The sequence below is a fragment of the Bos mutus genome, chromosome 10, assembly GCF_027580195.1.
Source record: "Bos mutus isolate GX-2022 chromosome 10, NWIPB_WYAK_1.1, whole genome shotgun sequence".
Lineage (NCBI taxonomy): Eukaryota > Metazoa > Chordata > Mammalia > Artiodactyla > Bovidae > Bos > Bos mutus.
Genome location: NC_091626.1, coordinates 70,022,900 through 70,049,309, shown reverse-complemented (window position 1 = coordinate 70,049,309; position 26,410 = coordinate 70,022,900). Strand labels below are relative to the sequence as shown.

General features: G+C 38.1%; 1 protein-coding gene and 1 pseudogene across 8 annotated transcripts in view; one reads left to right on the top strand and one right to left on the bottom strand.

The window, feature by feature from the left end:
- Nucleotides 1-26,410, bottom strand: part of TTBK2 (tau tubulin kinase 2) — a 132,134-nt gene that overhangs the window by 71,900 nt on the left and 33,824 nt on the right. For 6 of the 8 annotated variants that reach the window (XM_070378145.1, XM_070378141.1, XM_070378140.1 and 3 more), the window contains 2 exons: nt 21,267-21,402; nt 12,282-12,429 (listed from right to left, as the gene is read on the bottom strand). In XM_070378145.1, the coding sequence (XP_070234246.1) occupies nt 12,282-12,429; nt 21,267-21,335 (217 nt within the window). In that variant the 5' untranslated portion in view covers nt 21,336-21,402. Of the gene's footprint in view, nt 1-2,095; nt 2,360-2,603; nt 2,716-12,281; nt 12,430-21,266; nt 21,403-26,410 lie in introns of those variants that run through there. The other 2 variants (XM_070378146.1, XM_070378147.1) reach the window with 2 other exon arrangements.
- LOC102264893 (large ribosomal subunit protein eL27-like) lies at nt 18,723-19,450 on the top strand (annotated as a pseudogene).

The following is a 26,410-nucleotide window of genomic DNA, read 5'->3' as shown; positions in this document are numbered from 1 at the left end:
GATTTTCCATTCTATATCCTCTCCCAAAGCCCACTAAAGATTTTTAATTGGATTCTTTTCTTATTGTTGAGTTTTTGAAGTTTTTAAATATTCTGAATATAAGTCCTTTGTAGATATGTGATCTGCAAGTATTTTCTCCTGGTCTATAATCTGTCTTTTCATTCTCTTAATAGTGTCTTCACAAGCAAAATACTTAATTTGACTCAGTCCAATTCATCAGCTTCTTCTTTTCAATCATGATTTTGGTGTCATGTAAAAGAACTTCTTGCTTACAGCCAGCTCACAAAGATTTTCTGTGTTTGCTTCTAAACACTGGATAGGTTTATATTTCACATTTGGATGTGTGGTACTTTTCAAGTTCATTTTTGTATAATGTGTGTAGTTTAGGTCAAGGTTTACTATTTTGGTATTTGGATGTCCCACTGTTCCAACACCATTTATCAAAAGTGCTATTATTTTTCCACTTTGCAACTTTGTTAAACATTATTGGCCATATTTCTATGAGTCTACTTCTGGAATCTATTCTAGTTTGGTGATCTATATGTCTATTCCTTCATCACAGTCTTGACTGTGGTAGCTTTGTACTAAGTTTTAAAATCATGTAGCTTGATTTTTCCAACATTTTTCTTTTTTAAAATTGTTTTAGATATTCTAGGTCCTTTGTCTTTCTATAAAAATTCTAAAATCGGTTTCTCTATCGTGAGAAACCAATTGTTGCTATTGTTATTGCTTCAAATCTATAAATCAACTTGAGGAAAATTGATGTCTTAAGTATAGTGAATTTTACAATTCATGAATACAGCATGTCTTTCTATTTATTTAAATTTTCTTTTTAAAAAATAAATTAGGAGGGGACATATGTATACCTATAGCTGATTCATGTTGATGTCTGGCAGAAACCAACACAATACTATAAAGCAATTATCCTCAATTAAAAATAAATAAATTTTTAAAATAAATAAAAATTAAAGAAGTTTTAAAAATAAGGATTTTACATTTTCACCATAAAGCTCTCATAGTTATTTTGCTACATTGATACCTAAGTATTTCATTTTGGGAGAGCTACTATAAATGGATTTTTTAATATTCCATTTTCAATTATTTATTACCAGTACACAGAAATATGATTTTTTGTGTGTAGGCTGACCTTGAACCACTTACTAAACTCATGTATTCCAGTTATTTTTTCTGGATTCCTTGGGATTTTATAAATATATAATCACACTATCTGCATAAATAGAGACAGTTTTATTTCTTCCTTTCTAATCAGTATGTCATTATTTCTTCAAATATTTTTGCCATACCAGAACCATTATCTTCACATTCTGGGTCTCTGACAACACAGATGTTAGACCTTATGAGAGTTTCAGGATTTCTGAGGCACTTATTTTTTTCTCTGTTCTTCAAATTGGATCATTTCTATCTACTTAACTTCACTGACTTATTATGTCATGTCCTCTCTGCTATCAAGCCCATTCAGTGAGCTTTTCATTTTCATTACTGTATTTCTCAATTCTAAAATTTCCATTTAGTTCTTCTTTACATCTTCTATTTCTTTGCTGAGACTTTCTATCTTCCCACTCATTCCTAGAATATGGTCATAATATCTGATTTTAAGTCTTTCTGAGATAATTTTAACATCTGTGATTCTGGCACTGGTATCTCTTTTCTGCCTTTTCCCAAGTGAGTGCAGATTTCACAGGTTCTTTTTAAGCTGAGTAATCCAAGATTGTATTCTGGACATTTTGAATATAATCTTTTGAGAATCTGGCTCCTATTTAAGTCCCACCAAGAGTGCTGGTGTTTTTATTTTAGCCAGTAATTGACCCAGCTGGGTTCACATTTCAAGTTCTGACCATCCTTCTGTAGCCTGCATTTCCAATTTCAGTTTAGTGTGCAAAGCCTTTGAAGTCATACTGAATGTATTCCATAACTGTCCCACGCAGTGTCCAGTTTGGGGCTTGGGAGTGGTCTATCCCATAATTTGGTCCTCAGTGTGCCATTCAGGATCACACTCAAGCATGCACAGCTTGGAAGTCAGCTCAGGAGTCTGTGAGCAATTTTAAGTGGTCACTTTCCCAAGCTTCTCATTCACCTGCAATCCTCTGGATTCCTGGGGCTTCCTTTTTTCAGCTTCCTGCAGAAAGCTAGGGCTTCATTAGCCCTATTCTTCCATATACTTCCCATAACCATGCCCACATCAGGGCCAAGCAACAGAAGAGCAGAAGGGAAACGAAAAGCAATGGGACTTGCCCCACTCTCTTGAGACCACAGCTCCTCCAATCTGAGAGGAAGGTTCCTATCCTTCCGAGATTCAGGCTCCTGCCTGCCCCACTGACGCCACTGCCCAGGACTGCTTGAGGCCTGGGGTGCAAGAGAATGAAGAAAAAGGGGGAAAAAAAGGGGGAAAAAAAGAAAAAAGAGAAGGATGTGGGATTGCCACATTCTGAGTATTAGGAGACGTCTTTCCTCTTCCTTGGGTCAGAACTAATGGGATTCTCCTGGTGCTTTTTCTGTCCATGTTAATAATGCTCACGGCCAAGTTTCAGGATACATTAAGTTCAGGCTGGGGCATACTGGAAGAAAAAAAATGGTAAACTCACCGACGGTTCAGTAGTACTTTGAATTCTGGTCTTCTTCCCCAATCTGCCTCCTACTATTTATTTTTCAGAGTCCTCAAATAGCCACTCCAAGCATTCTGTCCAGGTCTTACAGCTGCATTCAGTGGGAAAGACAGGGTGAAGTGTGCTTACTCCATCTTATCTGGAACCAGAACCTGGACTACTGCTTCTCATAACAAACTTTGTAGAACTGACTGACTCAACTACTTGTTAAATTTGATCATAAGAAATTAAAATTTTAAAGTAAATATATCCTGTAATAATCTTACTGAGGAAAAGGGAACAAGCAACTTAACAGGATCACATTATTTTAAGCATATATACTTTTGGCTATACAATTATTAGGAAAAAAGTGAAGTTCTTAATCATACTTTGCTTTACTTCTCTAAATCTTATTTTACCTAGGGATTTTTGTGAATACTAGGACTGTTATAAAATTTTTAAAAGAAGGAAAAAAAAAAAAAAGATTTATTGAAAGTATGACTCAGAGAAAGCCCAGTGCACTTGAGAAGCTATAAAGTGTTAAGGAAATTGAAAAACAGTTCAGGATGACCAACACTAAGTGTAAGCCCAACAGTTTCAAGGAAACAGTACAGAAAAGCAAGCAGATATCAACTCAAGGTTTTGTATGCCATGTTAATTTAAAGTGGGTATAAAGAAAGTAAAGGAAGGCCCTGAAGTGTTTTAGCAATGGACAGGGAGTGACATGATTTTCTTGAAGGATTACTCCTCTGCAGAACATAAAAGTGTACAGAAAATGAATCTTATTGTCTGACTCTAAGCGGGGGGGTCTCATCAAGTTGGAGAACAGTATATACAGTATGACTCCACATGTGGTTGGGGGTTATGGGTAGGGAGGGAGATTTTATACACACACATGCACATACAGACATGCACACATACATACAATGTTATGATACACATCATATATAATCGAATGATTATATATCATATATATCCATAAATCATGTGATTATATTAATTTCTATCTTATTATGATTCTATATATTCATGTACGTAGACAAATGGATAGATTAAATATGTATTGAATGTTTCAGGAAAAAACAAAAGAAACCAGTAAAAGTGGTTAGAGAGGAGAGTGAAAGGGCTAAGGGAAAAAACCTTTTACTTTTTACAGTACTCTTCTGTTTGATTTTAAATTCTTTTACCATGAACATTTACACTCTTAAAAAGGGTTGTAAAAAAAAAAAGGAAGGAGAACATATGCAAAAGTTAAATATGATATAGATATAAGACATTAAAATAAGATATGTATGAGCCTACCATTCAGTAGCACTGTTCCTAGCATATAGTAAGCACTCAAACACAGTTACAGATCTTCCTACAAATAAGATGTTATTAATCATTTATAAAGAAGGGTCACAACAAAAAACAGCTGATTTTAATTACACTACGCTATACTGCACAAATTTACCAGGTATTTTCAAGCATTTAGAAATTTGAGAAAAGATAAAGAGTAAAAATGGATTTTAAAGATATTTATTATTATCATTTAATTATACTTTTGCTATAAAAAGAAATGTTTGCATATTTTTCTCAATTTCTTAAGCACTGAAGGGTATAAAGGGAAAAGAGTCTCTCCTCTCCTGGTCCCTCTAATTCCAATACACAAACATAGCCATTCCCAACGGCTCAATGGCTTCTTGAGTTCTATACAATTGCAGACTTTCTTTGTGCATATAAAGCACATATAGATATGTATATTTATATATATTATATTCTCTTTCAAGGAAATTAATCTCTGCTCCTTTAAATAATCTAGACCTACTCTATTTCTTAAATGTCATTTTTCTAAACCCAAATAGAGTAATGAATAAACAAATCCTTAAACTGCCAGATGAAGCTAAATCGTCCAAGTTGGGATATACTTAAATGGACAGGTTGAACAGTTGAAGTTCTCAATGATCTCCTAACATCCCTTGATAGAAAAGATAAACCTTAACTAGGGCAAACAAAAGTTACTTTAAGGGGAAAAAATTACTAGGTAAAATGAACAAAATGGCAGTTTTTAAAAGATTAAAAGATGTAATGAGGGGTAAGGTGTTATCCCTAATCTTTAGGTCCCAAAGTCTGACTACTATGCTCTTTCACAAAGGAAGTTATTTGAGATCTTCTAACATAGCCATCGGAGAAGGCAATGGCACCCCACTCTAGTATTCTTGCCTGGAAAATCCCATGCGCGGAAGAGCCTGGTGGGCTGCAGTCCATGGGGTCGCTTAGAGTTGGACACGACTGAGCGACTTCACTTGCACTTTTCACTTTCATGCATTGGAGAAGGAAATGGCACCCCACTCTAGTATTCTTGCCTGGAAAATCCCATGGACGGAAGAGCCTGGTGGGCTGCCGTCTATGGGGTCGCACAGAGTCAGACACGACTGAAGCAACTTAGTAGCAGCAGCAGCAGCAACATACCCATATCCGATGGCACAGAAGAAGGAAAGCGAAAAGCAAAGGGGATAAGGAAAGATATACCCATCTGAATGCAGAGTTCCAAAGAATAGCAAGGAGAGATAAGAAAGCCTTCCTCAGCGATCAATGAAAAGAAAGAGAGGAAAACAATAGAATGTGAAAGACTAGAGATCTCTTCAAGAAAATTAGAGATACCAAGGGAACATTTTATGCAAAGATAGGCGCAATAAAGGACAGAAATGGTAGGGACCTAACAGAAGCAGAAGATATTAAGAAGAGGTGGCAAGAATACACACAAGAACCGTACAAAAAAAATCTTCACGACCCAGATAATCACGATGGTGTGATCACTCACCTAGAGACAGACATCCTGGAATGTGAAGTCAAGTGGGTCTTAGGAAGCATCTCTATGAACAAAACTAGTGGAGGGGATGGAATTCCAGTTAAGCTATTTCAAATCCTAAAAGATGATGCTGTGAAAGTGCTGCACTCAATAGGCCAGCAAATTTGGAAAACTCAGCAGTGGCCACAGGACTGGAAACGGTCAGTTTTCATTCCAATCCCAAAGAAAGGCAATGCCAAAGAATGCTCAAACTACCAACAATTGCACTCATCTCACACGCTAGTAAAGTAATGCTTAAAATTCTCCAAGCCAGGCTTCAGCAATACGTGAACCGTGAACTTCCAGATGTTCAAGCTGGTTTTAGAAAAGGCAGAGGAACCAGAGATGAAATTGTCAACATCCTCTGGATCATTGAAAAAGCAAGAGAGTTCCAGAAAAACATCGATTTCTGCTTTATTGACTATGCCAAAGCCTTTGACTGTGTGGATCAAAATAAACTGTGGAAAATCCTGAAAGAGATGGGAATACCAGACCACCTGACCTACCTCTTGGAAAACCTGTATGCAGGTCAGGAAGCAACAGATAGAACTGGACACAGAACAACAGACTGGTTCCAAAGAGGAAAAGGAGTACGTCAAGGCTGTATATTGTCACCCTGCTTATTTAACTTATATGCAGAATATATCATGAGAAACACTGGGCTGGAGGAAGCACAAGCTGGAATCAAGATTGCCGGGAGAAATATCATTAACCTCAGATATGCACATGACACCACCCTTATGGCAGAAAGTGAAGAGGAACTAAACAGCTTCTTGATGAAAGTGAAACAGGCGAGTGAAAAAGTTGGCTTAAAGCTCAACATTCAGAAAACGAAGATCATGGCATCCGGTTCCATCACTTCATGGGAAACAGATGGGGAAACAGTGGCTGACTTTATTTTTCTGGGCTTCAAAATCACTGTAGATGGTGACTCCAGCCATGAAATTAAAAGACACTTACTCCTTGGAAGCAAAGTTATGATCAACCTAAACAGCATATTAAAAAGCAGAGACAATACTTTGCCAACAAAGGTCCGTCTAGTCAAGGCTATGGTTTTTCCAGTGATCATGTATGGATGTAAGAGTTGGACTGTGAAGAAAGCTGAGCGCTGAAGAATTGATGCTTTTGAACTATGGTATTGGAGAAGACTCTTGAGAGTCCCTTGGACTGCAAAGAGATCCAACCAGTCCATCCTAAAGGAGATCAGTCCTGGGTGTTCATTGGAAGGACTGATGTTGAAGCTGAAACTCCAATACTTTGGCCACCCCACGCGAAGAGCTGACTCACTGGAAAAGACCCTGATGCTGGGAAAGATTGAGGGCAGGAGGTGAAGCGGAGGACAGAGGATGAGATGGCTAGATGGCATCACCGACTCAACGGACATGGGTTTGGGTGGACTCTGGGAGTTGGTGATGGACAGGGAGGCCTGGCGTGCTGCAGTTCATGGTGTTGCAAAGAGGCGGACATGACTGAGCGATTGAACTGAACTGAATTGATGGAACAGAAACTCAGAGAGGGCAAGCAAATTTGGAATAACTTCCACAGACATTCTATACTGAACAGATCAGGGGGTCTAATCCAGAAATCACGTATTTCTTATATTCTTATGACTGGGGGAAGAAAGGAGTCCCATTTTACAGCAGCAGCTAAAGACTTCAAGCAGGGAAGGCAGAAGAGGTAGAGCTGATCTTCTGTAGTAGTAACCTTTAATCTCAACTTTCAGCTTGTGCTCTGCAGTCTCCAAAGCAAAAATAAAATTCAGGACCAATATTCCAGGGTTTAAAAAAAAGTTCCCACAAGTCAAAACAAAAATCACAGTCTCTTTTTGGGCTGTAAGGAAAACACAGTTTTCCCCTGCATTTATATGGGGAAAGAAAAATTCCTAGTTCAACTGAGGAAAAAATTACTTGGTTATAACAGTGGTATTTACTCTATTTGATATCAATAGGATCTTCACTTGCTTTTAGAAGATCTAGAGGAGAAAAATGTTTAAATATTTAAAGAAGCTTTAAATTAATTACATTCTCATCCAAGGTAAATATATAAAGAGAAAAACCTCAGTTTTACTTAATTTAGTGCTTTGAAAAGGCACAAGAGATAAGATGATATTGATCATTTACAGCATGAAGAGCTAAAATGGGATAGAAAGGCTGGGCAATTTTCTAGTTTTAAGTTCAACAAACTTCATTAGATTGAACACATCGTGGAGGTAAGACACATAAGGATTAGTGGTGTGTGTGTGTGTGTGTGTGTGTGTGTGTGTGTATAGAAGGAAATGGAAGTACAACAAACTTTATTAAACACATTATGGAGGGAAGACACAGGATTACTGGGGCGTGTGTGTGTGTGTGTATATGTGTGTGTGTGTAGAAGGAAATGGCAATCCACTCCAATATTCTTGCCTGGGAAATCCCATGGACAAAGAAGCCTGGCAGGCTATATAGTCCATGGGGTCACAAGAGTCAGAGACGACTTAGAACTAAACCACCACTTGTTTCAACTGGAAGCAAGTAAACAAAATATAAACTTCTCAAGATCCTAGGAAGACTCCCTTTGATGAAAAGATATGAGGATAAATTTTAGTCATTTTATAATATTCTGAATTTCCACATCACACCACCTATATGCAAAGATTAAAAAAAAAACAACAACTTCAAAACCAAATATAAACCATTTTCTGGAAGATCCAATTGACTGTCTCTTGTAACAATGAAGAACTAAACATCTATATCATGGTTTTGAGAATCTAAACCTTAGTCACCCAAAGATGACTTTACCAACTAGTATTTATAACACTCTTTAACAAATTATTCCAGAATTTTAATAATTCTTTTTCTTACCAAAAAAATAATTTATTAAAATGATAACCATAAATAGAAGAGTTAATGTTATCCTATTCTCCCACAACTCCATTTACAAATGTACAGTATCACAAAATACAAAGCCACTTTCTACTATCACTCTGCTACTAAGCATAGTATGTCGAGTTTAAATGTACAAAATACATTTGGCCTAAAATAAATGTAAACAAATTGAAAAGTGCATATAAGAATAAACTAGGTAATATCTAATCATGTTAAAACCTGAAAGAAGTGTGTTGGTCCAATAGCAATTGGTGTCCTAGTCCCCACACCACGATCTCAATTTTTTCCCAATATAAAGGTTTCTTGGAGAAAAGGGTTCCTGATTCCAACTCTGGTGCAGGGAAAGAAAGTTCAAGGCAAGCCTGGAACATGTACTATGTCAGTAAGCTAGTCACATAAAAGAACACTAAAGTTACATCAGGAGGACAAGCAGCCAATTTAAAAGGGCTTCCATCAGTCAAAAGAAGTGGAAATTTTAGCGTAAAAACAATAATAACTGGCAATGGATTGAAAGAAAACAGAAAAGTCCATGATCTCATAGTGATACGCAAAACAGAAAAACAGCTCACTATTCACATAAGGGCATAACTTGTTATTTTGAAAACTGGTAAATAAACAGGAAAAAAAATCAGGTCTTTATCCTGTCCTTCTTGTAGTAACTATCATTTCAGGAGAACAAACGGCTGATGAAATAAAATTCTACTCTGTAGAATAATTCCAATTCAGAAATTTGGAAGGAATAAAAGAATCAGAAATATTTTACAAGCCCTATGGAAACAATGGATGAAGACAATGTACTCCATCAGCAACAATAACAACATGGATTTCATCGAGCCACTAGGTCTAAGTACAAGTTCACAGGAAATGTGGAGGATAGAGGAGCATGTTAACACCACAAGGATGCAATCAGCCAAATCCAGATGTGGACTGCTCTAGCAAACTAAGAACTTCATTTCTCAACAAACAAATAGCAACGCCAAAATTAAAAAAAAAAAAAAGAGGAGGGGGAACTCATGTATATTAAGAGATACTTAAGAGAGATGTCAACTAAATGCAAAGTGCTTACCGTGCACGTGAATCTTTATTTGAATAACTCAATGTAAAAAGAGTATTTTTAAGACAGTAGGAGAAATTAAATACTGGCTGCTAGATTTTATATGGTATTGAGAAATAATTTTCTTAGGTGTTTAAGACTACAGTGTTTATGTCATTAATAAAGGAATTCCCTAATGTAAATTATGGACTTTAGTTAACAATAATGTATCAATACTGTTTCACCAACAGTAACAAATATACTACACTAATGCAAGATATTAATAACAGAGGAAACTGTGGATGGGGACTCTGAACTTCCACTCAGTTTTTCCTGTAAACCTGAAGCAGTTCTAAAAAAGTAAAGTCTACTAATTAAAAAAAAAGAAAAACTGGAACATGGGTTTTCTCTCCAATCCATTCTTAAAACTGGTCACCTGCAGAGTTTCCACAGTGTTATTATTTCACTTTTTCAATAATGTAGATTCTCCTAAATTTTCCTAATGTTTAACATAAATTACCTCTAATATATTCTCATATCATTCTTTTTTTTTTGGTAGGGAATAAGTGACTAAGACTTTCTATGTTCCAATAAATATAAATTAGTGCACTCACAAAACGATTAATCATCAAGAAAGTTCTTACAAAGCAATGTCTGGCATATTTTTATTATTTCCAGCAAAATGCTAAGGCCTTCACACTTTAGGGCCAATGAGAAAGGAATATTCTAGTAATGAGAATTATGCATGAGCTGAGGAAATCTAGAATTGTGAAGTACAGGAAGAGACAGAGAAAAAGGAGAATGGAAGGAATTCAGGAAAAGAAATAATGAGAATTTTGAAAAGGTGGACTGATTTTATTAAAATGAACAAAACTTAGGGTTCAGGCTAAATTCATCATAAAGTATCATTTTATGTTAAAAAGAAATAAATCCTATACCAGTTATCAAAAACTGAACAACAATTTTAAACCAACCAGTCCTATAAAGGGCTAACCTCTGGTTATATGCCTTTTCCTTACGCATATAGCCTTTTTATTGGGGTCACTGAGTAAGAAAATCATTATGACAACAGACAGGCAGGAACAAGAAGTTCAGCTCCATTAAAAGGTTCTCAAAGGGTCTAGATTCCAAAGCACCTTCAACAAAAAGAAGTTATGAGGCTTTAGTATCCAAAAGGCATGGTTAGAAAGCCAAGAAAAGAAAGTCAAGGACTGCCCATTGAAATACAGACCGAAAGATAAAAAAAAACCCATTTATTTTGGAAAGTGAAAAGTTCTGAAGAACTAAAAACAGGTAAAAAAAACATTTTAGGTAATAGTATGAAAGATGAAATAAGAAGGAAAGGAGAGACTCAGCATCCAAGGATCTCCAATTCACCCATTAAAAGGTACTAAGCTGTTCTTTAAGCTTTATCGCATAGAATCCTGAGTAAACCATGGCCAAAATAGGCAGGAGAACTTACTGAAAGGGCTGTAAAGCTGTATCCTGCCTCATCTGGAAGCATTTCCTTAGGATCAAGTAGGAGAAAGACAGGTGAAGCAGCACTGACCAAGCCAAGCTGATATTAACATACTTTCTGATATTAACATAATATGGACTTGGCTGAGAGTAAAACAGATCACTTGGGATCTGTGCAAGCCAGGATGAGATAGCTCTAGCTGCACCTTTTGTTCGTATCACTGAGATGCAAACAGCTCAAAATAAACATGGAAGAGCAGAAAAGGTGAGGAAAAGAGAGCACCATTCTTTTCTCTATTCTTCCTTCTTTAATCATCTATTTTTTCGAGTAGTTACAATGGGTGCTTATCATATCCACTGTCTTCCTGATTTCCCATGTTTTCGGAAAGCTAAGTTTGGCCTAAAAACAACTATTAAACAGATCTATAACTGTAATAGCATCATACTCTAAAAAAAAATGAGTCAATTAGTAGAGAAACTTGGGACAATGAGAAAGCTTAAGGCAAAGGGCAGTGATTAAAACAACAGATGCTGCCAGAATACATAATACACATTTCATTAACTTAACAGAAACTAATTTACTAAAATTCCAAACATCAGTGATTCACAAAGATAGCACATTCACCCTAGAGAATATACAGCTGTGAATCTGGGGGTCTTAAGCTACATAGCATTTTGTCCTTGTTATTTCTACCAATTACAGCAACTTCCTTTGCTCTGTATGTTAATACTAAATTCCTTTAGACACTAATGAATGTCCCATAGCAATATCAACCCTCTAGAGTTTAATAAGATAATTCAGTGTGCTAATCACACCTCTATTTAATTTTGATCCAGAAAAAATATTTAAATATCAGTAATATCAGATTATGTCATAAACTGAAAATACAAAGATGAATCAAACTGGCCATGTATTAAGGGTTTTACATCAGTAGAATGATGTCAGAAAAAAAGTTACTTATCCTTGTAGTAAAATAATAGGGACTCAAGTAGTAACACGGACCTCAAAAATGATGGCCAGGGCCAGAAAGGAGTTATTTGATGAAATTGAAGGTAATGAAATCAACATGTAACAAATATTATTTTTTATCCACCCTTCAGTGTGATTTGAAGGCAGCTTTCTTAATGTGATTAAATCGTGTTTAACATCCAAAAACACAAGAAGAAACAACTCAGAGGTGTTTATATTTGGTTATTTTTTAAAAAAGGTAAATTTTACCATAACAAACATTATGCAAACACTTACTAATGCAGAATGTTTCAGGTAATTCACTCCCTCTTATCCTTACTCACCATGAAAAGAAATTCCCAAAATCTAAATATTCTAAGCAATCAGTATCTCTACAATTACTAGCTAGCAATAAAATGTCCAAGATAAAAATGTTCAGCATGGTTACACTTAGTTGACACCAGAATATTCAACTGATAAAGGATGTAACTTGAGGTTCAAAGACAATAATAAATTGTTTGGCATATCATACAAAGCAGCTTACCTTGTAGTTTTTTCAATACAGCAACCTCCATTTTCAGAACTTGCTTTGGTTGTTGAGCTGATTCCACCTTCAGTGCAACATTTTCCCTGGTGAGCATGTCCAAGGCATCGTAAATTTCTCCAAAGCCCCCACCCCCAATCTTCCTCAACTGCATGGGAAATAAAATAAGAACACATACACAATTAATAGATTCTAATTAGAAGTTGATTCATCTCTTATATTTACAAAATAATATATAATTGACTATCCCTATTTTATGCTAAAAGATCTCAATATTGTTAACTGAGTATATGCCAAGAACGAATACTTAGAAATAATGTCAAAATTTTTTCCCACAGATTTGTCCACAAGAAGTACTGAATTTATTTCAGCCACAAACAATTTTAAAATTAGGTCTACAGCCAGCATCAGAAACATCATAAAAGACACAGTATCTGAAGCTTCACTTCCCACATATAACTCTCAACCACTAGATCTGTTCTAATTCTAAGGCAATCATTTGAAGATGTTTTAAATCCCTAGCATCTTTTTTACCAACTGAAATCTCCTCTGGAACCAGACTGAGATGTGTCTGTGGGGAGGTTGGAGGGACAGGCCACCAGAGCCCAGTTCTCTCAGCACCATTTACCCTCCTCTTGGAGGCACTGAATGGCTACACAGAACATAGAAAATGGGCCAGCAGCTTGGGGTTAAGGGAACTAGAGGACCCCAAGGCACCAAAGAAGTCATTTGGAGGTGGCCCCTCCAATGCTCAAGCTTGCTAGTTGCCACAAGGGTAAGAAATACAAATCATATAGGCAGAACTCTTTTTAACTCCTAATCCATAAGACTGTGATCAAAATAAATGATTGTTTTAAGCCTCTAAATTTTGATGTAGCTTGTTACTGGGTTGGTCAAAAACTTTATTTGGGTTTTTCCATAAGATGTAACAGAAAAACCCAAACGAATCTTTTGGCCAACTCAATGAATAACAGATAACCAAAAGACCATCCTAAACAATGAGCCTGTAATTTTTTTTTTACTAAGAGGCCACTATGCCACTCAAATTTGGCAGACATGCTCCACATGTCTATTGGCTCTCATTATCAAGACAGAGCAACTATGCCAGGCATAGCTGCATTTGTCACCTTTTGATATGGACCCCACTCCAGTGCTCTTGCCTGGAAAATCCCATGGACGGAGGAGCCTGGTGGGCTGTAGTCCATGGGGTTGCTAAGTCGGGCAAGACTGAGCGACTTCACTTTCATTTTTCACTTTCATGCATTGGAGAAGGAAATGGCAACCCACTCCAGTGTTCTTGCCTGGAGAATCCCAGGGATGGGGGAGCCTGGTGGGCTGCCATCTATGGGGTCGCACAGAGTTGGACACGACTGAAGTGACTTAGCAGATATGTCTAATGGAGAACTGCCAACCTTTACCACAGCACTTAACACAAAGCTCTCACCAAAGCAACACACGTGCCTGACTTATATAAAGATTACCAACTGCTGGAATCTCCCTGCACCAGCCATGATGATAAGGTTCTTTCCTATGTTTACTCAAGAAAATTTTCAAAGTCTATTGCTTTGCCTAATAAGTAAAACACTGTACCATAAAAACAAAATTTTTATTTCTAGAAGAATAATCTGCTTTTTGCAATCTGTTGACAGATGAAGGAAACAATTGAATAACTTGGCTAAACTTGCCAGTGGAACAAAACTTTGGTTAACAAAAGACCAGGTAGCAATAAAACATATTTAAATATATGTAAAAGAAAAATGCTTCTTCACTGGAAGAAAAAGAGCAGATTCCAAGTCCAGGGCAAGGAAGCCATCAAAAGACTATAAGGATCATGTTAAAAAGACTCAGGAGACAACTTGAAGGAAATCCCTTTAGTCAAATGAGACAATTTAAACATCAATAACAATGATAACTACAACAGACTGAAACACATGAAATATGCTTAAATCCATGAATTCTTAATCATAATTTTTAAAATTTCATTAGTCACTCTGAGAAGATGCTCAGTTCAGTTCAGTCACTCAGTCGTGTCTGACTCTTTGCGACTCCATGGACTACAACACACCAGGCCTCCCTGTCTATCACAAACTCCCGGGGTTTACTCAAACTCATGTCCATTGAGTCGGTGATGCCATCCAACCATCTCATCCTCTGTCGTTCCCTTCTCCTCCAGCCCTCAATCCTTCCCAGCATCAGCGTCTTACAAATGAGTCAGTTCTTCACATCAGGTGGCCAAAGTATTGGAGTTTCAGCTTCAACATCAGTCCTTCCAATGAATATTCAGGACTGATTTCCTTTAGGATGGGCTGGTTGGATCTCCTTGCAGTCCAAGGGACTCTCAAGAGTCTTCTCCAACACCACAGTTCAAAAGCATCAATTCTTTGGCGCTCAGCTTTCTTTATAGTCCAATTCTCACATCCATACATGACTACTGGAAAAACTATAGCTTTGACTAGATGGACCTTTTTCAGCAAAGTCATGTCTCTGTTTTTTAATACATTGTCTAGGTTTGTCATAGCTTTTCTTCCAAGGAGCAAACGTCTTTTAATTTCATGTCTGAAGTCACCATCTGCAGTGATTTTGGAGCCCAGAAAAATAAAGTCTTTCACTTTTTCCATTGTTTCCCCATCTATTTGCCATGAAGTGATGGGACCAGATGCCATGATCTTAGTTTTCTGAATGTTGAGTTTCAAGCCAACTTTTTCACTCTCCTCTTTCACTTTCATCAAGAGGCTCTTCGCTATCTGCCATAAGGGTAGTGTCATCTGCATATCTGAGGTTATTGATATTTCTCCCAGCAATCATGATTCAAGCTTTGCTTCTTTCAGCCCAGCATTTCTCATGATGTACTATGCATATAAGTTAAATAAGCAGGGTGACAATATACTGCCTTGACATATTCCTTTCCCGATTTGGAACCAGTCTGTTGTTCCATGTCCAGTTCTAAGTATTGCTTCCTGACCTGCATATAGGTTTCTCAAGAGGCAGGTTCAGATGGTCTGGTATTTCCATCTCTTTCAGAATTTTCCACAGTTTGTTGTGATCCACAGAGTCAAAGGCTTTGGCATTGTCAATAAAGCAGTAGATGTTTTTCTGAAACTCTCTAGTTTTTTTGATATCCAATGGATGTTGGCAATTTGATCTCTGGTTCCTCTGCCGTTTCTAAATCCAGCTTGAACATCTGGAAGTTCATGGTTCACATATTGCTGTAGCCTGGCTTGGAGAATTTAGAGTATTACTTTGCTAGCGTGTGAGTTGAGTGCAATTTTGAAGTAGTTTGAGAGTTCTTTGGCATTGCCTTTGTTTGGGATTGGAATGAAAGCTGACCTTTTCCAGTCCTGTGGCCACTGCTGAGTTTTCCAAATTTGCTGGCATATTGAATGCAGCACTTTCAAAGCATCATCTTTTAGGATTTGAAATAGCTCAACTGGAATTCCATCACCTCCACTAGCTTTGTCCTTAGTGATGGTTCCTAAGGCCCACTTGACTTTCCATTCCAGGATGTCTGGCTGTAGGCTGGTGATCACACCATCGTGATTATATGGGTCATGAAGATCTTTTTTGTATAGTTCTTGTGTGTATTCTTGCCACCTCTTCTTAATATCTTCTGCTTCTGTTAGGTCTATACTATTTCTGTCCTTTATTGAGCCCACCTTTGCATGAAATATTCCCTTGGTATCTCTAATTTTCTTGAAGAGATCTCTAGTCTTTCCCATTCTATTGTTTTCCTCTATTTCTTTGCATTGATCACTGAGGAAGGCTTTCTTATCTCTCCTTGCTATTCTTTGGAACTCTGGATTCAAATGGGTGTATCTTTCCTTTTCTCCCATGCCTTTCACTTTTCTTCTTTTCATAGCTGTTTGCAAGGCCTCGTCAGACAACCATTTTGCCTTTTTGCATTTCTTTTCCTTGGGGATGGTCTTGATCAGTGCCTCCTGTACAATGTCACCAACCTCCATCCATAATTCTTCAGGCACTCTATCTATCAGATCTAATTCCTTGAATCAACTTGTCACTTCAAATGTAGTAAGGGATTTGATTTAGGTCATACCTAAATGGTTTAGTGGTTTTCCTTATTTTCTTCAATTTAAGTCTGAATTTGGCAATAAGGAGTTCATGATTTGAGCCACAGTCAGCTCCCAGTCTTGTTTTTGCTGACTGTATAGAGCTTCTCTCTCTTTGGCTGCAAAAAATATAATCAATCTGTTTTCAATGTTGACCATCTGGTGATGTCCATGTGTAGAGTCTTCTCTTGTGTTGTTGGAAGAGGGTGTTTACTATGACCAGTGCATTCTCTTGGCAAAACTCTGTTAGCTTTTGCCCTGCTTCATTCTGTACTCCAAGGCCAAATTTGCCCATTACTTCAAGTATTTCTTGACTTCCTACTGTTGCATTCCAGTCCCCTATAATGAAAAGGACATCTTTTTTGGGTGTTAGTTCTAGGGGGTCTTGTAGGTCTTCATAGAACTGTTCAACTTCAGCTTCCTCAGCATTATTGGTCAGGGCATAGACTTGGATTACTGTGACACTGAATGGTTTTCCTTGGAAATGAACAGAGATCATTCTGTCGTTTTTGAGACTGCATCCAAAAGATCGGACTCTTTTGCTAACTATGATAGCTACTCCATTCTTCCTGCAGTAGTAGATATAATGGTCATCTGAGTTAAATTCACCCATTCCAGTCCATTTTAGTTCACTGATTCCTAAAATATCGATGTTCACTCTTGCCATGTCCTGTTTGATCACTTCCAATTTGCCTTGATACATGGACCTAACATTCCAGGTTCCTATACAATATTACTCTTTACAGCATCGGACTTTACTTCCATCACCAGTCACAAGTACAACTGGGTGTTGTTTTTGCTTTGGCTCTGTCTCTTCATTCTACTGGACTTATTTTTCCACTGATGTCCAGTAGCATATTGGGCACCTACCGACCTAGGGAGTTCATCTTTCAGTGTCCATCTTTTTGCCTTTTCATACTGTTCTTGGGGTTCTCAAGGCAAGAATATTGAAGTGGTTTGCCATTCTCTTCTCCAGTGGACCATATTTTGTCAGAACTCTCCACCATGACCCGTCCATATGGGTGGCCCTACACAGCATGGCTCATAGTTTCACTGAATTAGACAAGGCTGTGGTCCATGTGATCAGATTGGTTAGTTTTCTGTGACTGTGGTTTTCAGTCTGTCTTCCCTCTGATGGAGAAGGATAAGAGGCTTATGGAAGCTTCCTGATGGGAGAGACTGAGGTCTTGTTCTGATGGGCGGGGCCATGCTCAGTAAGTCTTTAATCCAATTTTCTGTTGAAGGGTGGGCTGTGTTCTCTCCGTTATTTGACCTGAGGCCAAACAAGGTGGAGCTAATGAAGATAATGATGACCTCCTTCAAAAGGTCCAATGCAAGCACTGCTACACTCAGTGCCCCTAACCCTGCAGCTGGCCACTGTCAACCCACACCTCTGCCAGAGACTTCTAGACACTCACAGGCAAGTCTGGGTTAGTCTCTTGTGGGGTCGTTGCTCCTTTCTCCTGGGCCCTTGTGCACACATGGTTCTGTTTGTGCCCTCGCAGAGTTTGTTTCCCTGGTCCTGTGTAAGTTCTGGTGGTTCTATGGTGGGTTAATGGCGATCTCCTCCAAGAGGGCTAATGCCATACCCAGGTCTACTGCACCCAGAGCCTCTGCCCCCGCAGCAGTCCATTGCTGATCTGTACCTCCTCAGGAGACACCCTAACACAGTTCTGCCTCAGTCTCTATAGGGTCTCTGGGTCCTGGTGCACACAAGGTATGTTTGCGCCCTCTAAGCATCTCCGGTGGGTATGGGGTTTGATTCTCATTAGCATCAGAAGATGCTAGGGAACCAATTTATTACTTTGAAAGCTGGTAAATTAAAAAAAGAATCAAGCATTTATCCTGTATTCCTAGTCAAACTATATCTCAGGGTAATCAAATAGTTAACGATGCAAAATTTCTCTTCATAGATGTACTTCAACTAATAAATGAAGGAATGACAGAATATCACCAATCTGCCATCCCTTTGAATTAACAGACCTAGACAATGATGATCAATAGTGTTAACAAAATGATGGGCAATAAGACATTATATGCCTCCCATCCAAAGTTAACAGTACCCTTAAGGGGGGGGTGGGGAAAGCCACTACTTCAATAAACAAACCTGAAGTCAGATCTAATCAAGCCTCTCTACATAACCAACAGCTTACATAAAATACACAAGACAGAGAATCATGTTAATACCACGTGGAAACAACAGGAAAAAACCCAAACTATGGAAAATTCTACAGGCAAATAACGTAGTTTGTTCAAAAAATAAACTGCAAGAAAAAAAGAAAGATGAAAAGGAACTTAGAAATTAAAGGAAACTTAAGTGATGTCAAACAACTGAAATATCCAGACTTCACTTGGATTTGATTCAGCTGTTAAAAAAACTTTACAAAACAATTAGGAAAATGTGAAAGCTGGAAGGATATCTAATGATATTAATGACATTGCTTTCCTGAATGTGATATTATGATTACATTTTAAAAAGAAGTCTATCTTTTAGAGATTATATACTGATGTACATAGAGAAAAGTAAGGTAAAAAATTTCCTTCAAAATATTTTGGGAGCGATCTGTTTTTAATGTTTAAAAACAACTGGGAAGTGAGATCATGCTTCCCGCGGTGAAAGGTTAGCAGAAGTGCCCTTTCTTGCTTTCTGCTGTAGTCCCGAGTGGTAGCTGCCTAAATGGGCAAGTTCATGAGACCCGGGAAGGTGGTGCTGGTCCTGGCCTGTTGCTACTCTGGACGCAAAGCAGTCATCGTGAAGAATATTGATGATGGCACCTCAGACCGACCCTACAGCCATGCTCTGGTGGCTGGAATCGATCACTATCCCTGCAAAGTGACAGCTTCCATGGGCAAGAAGAAAATCACCAAGAGGTCAAAGATCAAGTCTTTTGTCAAAGTTTATAATTATAGTCACCTCATGCCCACAAGGTACTCTCCTAATATCCCCTTGGACAAAACTGTTGTCAACAAGGATGTCTTCAGAGATCCGCTCTCAAACGCAGGGCTCCATGAGAGGCAAAGGTCAAGTTTGAGGAGAGACACAACACTGGCAAGAACAAATGGTTCTTCCAGAAGCTGCGGTTTTACATCTGTCCCAGTCATTAAAAACATTAAAAAAAAAAACAAACTGGACTCTATGATGATCTTTTATTTTTATCTAGTTTGTTTCACTTTTTCTATTTCATACTCAATGCTCCCATTTCATTTGGTATGTTTTCCCATTTCTCCATCACTCTCTATTTTTTTTGATGTTCTTTCTCAAGCAAAGTATAGTAGAAAAGCTTTTGTATACACATATATATCTATATAGAATATGTATAATACACATATTTTAGAAGACTTATGAATTTTTGCCTAGCTAAAAAATTCATGACATTTTGATTCCACTTGTCTGACTCAGTATGATAGAATGCTAGATTTCTAATTTATATTCACTCAAAATTTAGATATAGTTCCATATATTTTGGCATCTAGTATTACTGCTAGAAGTCTAGAAAGTTTATTATCTTAGTGATTAAAAAAAATGTGAATGAGGCTTGAAACTTCTAATCTAATTCTGAGAATATTAAGAAATATTATGCTGTTAAAAAAAAAACAGGAAGTTAACAAGTGATACAGTATTAACTAAAGTACAGATTTTGTTCAAATCTTCACAAAATTTTATGTTAGTGTTCATTATTTGTTTTGATACCTTATTTAAGACTCCACATTATATTTAATTGCATTTAGCAGCTTCAGCTGCATGCAACAGATTCTGGTAAATTGTTTTTTCATTTTTATTCTATTACAAATATGTAATTTCCCATGTTACTGGTTCTTAGATATACCCCTCATTTAAAAGTAGATATTTAATTTCCAAATACATGGGATTTTTAAAAGTATCTTTGATATTAATTTCTCATTTAAATGCTTTCTTCTCTGCAATCACCTTCTATGTTTTTCAGTCTTCTAACTTTATTGAGGCTTTCAAAGGCTAAGTTAAAGAGCTCTCTTGGTAAATGCACACTGTACTTGAAAATATGTGGGTTATTTTCAACTATCGTTTGATAGTGATCGCTAACCTAAATCCACAGAAATAAGAGAACAGATTCTGTATGATTTCTACACCTTTAAGACCATGAAATTTCTGCACCTGATCTTATGTCTCTGGGTATGTTCCAGTGTTTCCTAGTTTATAGTCAATGGGAACTTCAACAGAATCTGTATCCTACTGTTGTGTGAAAACTGTATAAATCTTTATTGTGTCAAATTGGTTTATAGTGCTTTTAAGGTATACTATATTCTACTTCTCTGTACAGTCATCCTATTAATTTCTGAGAGTTTGATATTGAAACTCCAACTAAAAATCTTAATTTATCTACTTAAAACAAATGACTGTAATATATACTGGGACTATATGTAACTTTGTCCTGTATTTTCCACGTCTCCTGTAAATGTGTTATATTTTCATAATTTAAAAAATAAGAAAGAACAACTTAAAAATATTTTAGGAAAGAGGTTAAAGAGATGAAGCAAGACTGACTATCAATCTATAACTGGTTAAGCTGGGGCATGGGTACCTGAAGGTTCTTTATAACAGTCATGCTATTTTAACATATACTTACAATTTTCCTTAATAAAATGTTAAAAAATAAAAAGGGCATTACACTGTAGTTTTTTCAATTGTTCTTTCCCTAAGTATACTTTCATTTACCTTACTCAATAGTAACTATTAGAGGTTAGGAAAATTTACTACTATAAGGGGCAAGAACAAGAATTAGGGTATAAACAAAAACTAATCATAGGAAAAGAAACAAAAGTAACTGCTTAGGCATATAAGCAATAAATGTATTATTTCCTAATGAAATGCTACTTTTATCAAGATATCAAAACCTCCTCCTTCCCCCTACCCCACCCCTCTCTCTTCCTGATGTCTACTTACTACTTTCCATCTTTCTTTGACCAGGATTCCAACACTGAGGATATCCAGCTGCTCTCCTCCTCCACTCATTGCAATTCACTGATGTGGTAGAATGGCTACACAGGCATCTGGCTCCCAAGGGTGGTTTCCATTTAACCTGAAACAAAAGAAACAGGAGCAGCATATCAGGACTAAATAATTAACATAAACATTCCAGCACCCAGAAGTACTACTAATCCTATACATTAATTAGATTGCTTGGCTGGAAAGGGGGAAATCCCAAATCTTGGTTCTAAAATCTGTTTAGTGCATATAAAAAAGTACTTACCTTTCCATTACAGAGCCCAGTGAGATAACCAAACATTAAAGAGGCATTATATTGAAAGTGAAGTCGCTCAGTCATGTCAGACTCTTTTTGTTGGTACAAAAGTAATTCTAGTTTCATACCATGAATTTTAAATCATTATATCTAGGTTCAAACACATTTTTCTTAATCAAAATAGGATCCATAACAATCAACACATTTTTGTCAATGAGAAATAAGTTGGTTTATTCCTGTAGTATAAAAATCTGTGCTTCAGGAATAGACAAAACTCTTGGAAAGCATTTTCTGCCTCCTGTGGCTGTGGAAGCATTTTCCCTGTAAAAAGTTGTCTAGAAGTTTGAAGAAGTTGAAGTCGGTTGCCACTGGTGAGAGGTCAGGTGAAGATGGTGGATACGGCAAACCTTCGTAGCCCAATTTGTTCAACTTTTGAAGCGTTGACTGTGCAACGTGCAGTCAGGCATCGTTGTGGAGAAGAACTGGGCCATTCTGTTGACCAATACTGGCTGTAGGTGTTGCAGTTTTTGGTGCGTCTCATCAGTCTGTTGACGGAGAAGGCGATGGCACCCCACTCTACTACTCTTGCCTGGAAAATCCCATGGATGGAGGAGCCTGGTAGACTGCAGTCCATGGGGTCGCTCAGAGTCAGACACGACTGAGCGACTTCACTTTCACTTTTCACCTTCATGCATTGGAGAAGGAAATGGCAACCCACTCCAGTGTTCTTGCCTGGAGAATCCCAGGGACGGGGGAGCCTGGTGGGCTGCCATCTATGGGGTTGCACAGGGTCGGACACGACTGAAGCGACTTAGCAGTAGCAGCAGCAGCATCAGTTTGTTGAACATACTCCTCAGATGTAACGGTTTCGCCAGAATTCAGAAAGCTGTAGTGGATCAGAAACAAGCAGCAGACACCAAACGATGACCATGACCTTTCTTTGGTGCAAGTTTGGCTTTGGGAAATGCTTTGGAGTTTCCTGGACCAACCACCAAGCTGGTCATCCCTGGTTGTACTATAAAATCCACTATTCATCACACATCACAATCCAATTGGAAAATAGTTCATGTTGTTGTGTAGAATAAAAGAACATGGACACTGCAAAACGACAATTTTTCTGATTTGCAGTCAGCTCACGAACGTGAGACACCCACTCATTGAGCTTTTTCACCATTCCAATTTGCTTCAAAGGCAGACCATAGAATGGTCAAGGCTGAGTTATTCAGCAACTTCTTGCATAATTTTAAGAGGATCAGTTCTGATGATGGCTCTCAATTTACTGGCATCAACTTACGATGGCCAGCCACTATGCTCCTCATCTTCAAGGCTCTCGTCTCCTTTGCAAAATTTCCTGAACCACCACTGTGCATTCATTAGCAGTTGCTGGGTCAAATGCGTTGTTGATGTTGTGAGCTGTCTACCCTGCTCTATGACTCATTTTGAACACAAATTTAAAAAGCTCAAATTCACATTTTGTCTAACATCATTTCTATAGTCTAAAATAAATATAAAATAAACACCAAATAATAAATCATTAAAGTCTCTTAAAATGAAGAAAGTGGGGAAAAACCACTAAACCATTCAGGTATGACCTAAATCAAATCCCGTATGATTATACAGTGGAAGTGAGAAATAGATTTAAGGGACTAGATCTGAAACACAGAGTGCTGAATGAACTATGGACAGAGGTTTGTGACACTGTACAGGAGACAGGGATCAAGACCATCCCCAGGAAAAAGAAATGCAAAAAAGCAAAATGGCTGTCTGAGGAGGCCTTACAAATTGCTGTGAAGAGAAGCGAAAAGCAAAGGAGAAAAGCAAAGATATAAGCATATGAATGCTGAATTCCAAAGAATAGCAAGGAGAGATAAGAAAGCCTTTCACAGCCATCAATGCAAAGAAACAGAGGAAAACAATAGAATGGGAAAGACTAGAGATCTCTTTAAGGAAATCAGAGATACCAAGGGAACATTTCATGCAAAGATAGGCGCAATAAAGGACAGAAATGGTATGGCCCTAACAGAAGCAGAAGATATTAAGAAGAGGTGGCAAGAATACACACAAGAACTGTACAAAAAAGATCTCCAAGACCCAGATAATCACCATGGTCTGCTCACTCATCAAGAGCCAGACATCCTGGAAAGTGAAGTCAAGTGGGCCTTAGGAAGCATCACTACAAACAAAGCTAGTGGAGGTGATGGAATTCCAATGGAGCTATTTCAAATCCTGAAAGATGAAGCTGTGAAAGTGTTGCACTCAATATGCCAGCAAATTTGGAAAACTCAGCAGTGGCCACAGGACTGGAAAAGGTCAGTTTTCATTCCAATCCCAAAGAAAGGCAATGCCAAAGAATGCTCAAATTACCGCACAATTGCACTCATCTCACACGCTAGTAAAGTAATGCTTAAAATTCTCCAAGCCAGGCTTCAGCAATATGTGAACCGTGAACTTCCAGATGTTCAAGCTGGTTTTAGAAAAGGCAGAGGAACCAGAGATCAAATTGCCAACATCCACTGGATCATCGAAAAAGCAAGAGAGTTCCAGAAAAACATCGATTTCTGCTTTATTGACTATGCCAAAGCCTTTGACTGTGTGGATCAAAATAAACTGTGGAAAATCCTGAAAGAGATGGGAATACCAGACCACTTGACCTGCCTCTTGAGAAATCTGTATGCAGGTCAGGAAGCAACAGTTGGAACTGGACATGGAACAACAGACTGGTTCCAAAGAGGAAAAGCAGTACGTCAAGGCTGTATATTGTCACCCTGCTTATTTAACTTACATGCAGAGTGCATCATGCGAAATGCTGGGCTGGATGAAGCACAAGCTGGCATCAAGATTGCTGGGAGAAATATCAATAAGCTCAGATACACAGATGATACCACCCTTATGGCAGAAAGTGAAGAGGAACTAAAGAGCTTCTTGATGAAAGTGAAACAGGCGAGTGAAAAAGTTGGCTTAAAGCTCAATATTCAGAACTAAGATCATGGCATCCGGTCCCATCACTTCATGGCAAATAGATGGGGAAACAGTGAGAGGCTTTATTTTTGGGGGCTCCAAAATCACTGCAGATGGTGATTGCAGCCATGAAATTAAAAGACGCTTACTCCTTGAAAGGAAAGTTATGACCAACCTAGATAGCATATTAAAAAGCAGAAACATTACTTTGCCAACAAAGGTCTGTCTAGTCAAGGCTATAGTTTTTCCAGTAGTCATGTATGGATGTGACAGTTGGACTATAAAGAAAGCTGAGCACCGAAGAATTGATGCTTTTGAACTGTGGTGTTGGTGAAGACTCTTGAGAGTCCTTTGGACTGCAAGGAGATCCAACCAGTCCATCCTAAAGGAGATCAGTCCTGGGTGTTCATTGGAAGGTCTGATGTTGAAGGTGAAACTCCAATACCTGATGCGAAGAGCTGATTCATTTGAAAAGACACTGATGCTGGGAAAGATAGAGGGCAGGAGGAGAAGGGGAAGACAGAGGTTGAGATGGTTGGATGGCGTCACCGACTCAACGGACATGAGTTTGGGTGGGCTCCAGGATTTGGTGATGGACAGGGAGGCCTGGCGCGCTGCAGCTCATGACATTGCAAAGAGTCAGACAGGACTGAGTGACTGAATTGAACTGAATAAATTATTAGCAAAAAACATAATGCAATAAATGCACATTAAAGTGAAGTATAGCATAATTACATTTAAGAAGGCATCTCAAAATCAAATAACAAAGATCAACAATGCAAAACCGCAATTACTTTTGCACCATGCTAATACTGTTGAGAGTCCCTTAGACAGCAAGGAGTTCCAATCAGTCAATCCTAAAGGAAATCCATCCTGAATATTCATTGGAAGGACTGATGTTGAAGCTGAAGCTCCAATACTCTGGCCACCTGATGTGAAGAGCTGACTCACTGGAAAAGACCCTGATGCTGGGAAAGGTTGAGCACAGGAGGAGAATGGGGTGACAGAGGATAAGGTAGTTTGATGGCATCACCACTCAATGGACATGAATTTGAGCAAACTCCAAGAGACAATGAAGGACAGGGAAGCCTGGCGTGCTGCAGTCCATGGGATAGCAAAGAGTCAGACATGACTGAGCAACTGAACAACAACAATACTTTGCAGCAACCTAATATTACAACTGGATTAAGCACAAGCTAGAATCAAGACTGCAGGGAGAAATATCAGTAACCTCAGATATACATATGACATCACCCTAATGGCAGAAAGTGAAGAGGAACTCAAAAGCCTCTTGAGGAAAGTGAAAGAGGAAAGTGAAAAAGCTGGCTTAAAACTCAACATTCAAAAAAACTAACATCATGCCATCTGGTCCCATCACTTCATGGCAAATAAATGGGGAAACAATGGAAAAAGTGAAAGACTTTATTTTCTTGGGCTCCAAAATCACTGCAGATGGTGACTGCTGCCATGAAATTAAAAGACGCTTGCTCCTTGGAAGAGAAGCTATGATAAACCTAGATAGCATATTAAAAAGCAGAAACATTACTTTGCTGATGAAGGTCCGTCTAGTCAAAGCTATGGTTTTTCCAGTAGTTATGTATGGATATGAGAGTTGGACCATAAAGAAAGCTGAGCTTCAAAGAATTGATGCTTTTGAACTGTGGTGTTGGAGAAGACTCTTGAGAGTCCCTTGGACTGCAAGGAGATCCAACCAGTCCATCCTAAAGGAAATCAGTCCTGAATATTCATTGGAAGGACTGATGCTGGAGCTGAAACTCCAATACTTCAGCCACCTGACACGAAGAACTGACTCATTTGAAAAGACCCTGATGCTGGGAAAGACTGAGGGTGGGAGAAGAAGGGGACAACAGAGGATGAGATGGTTGGA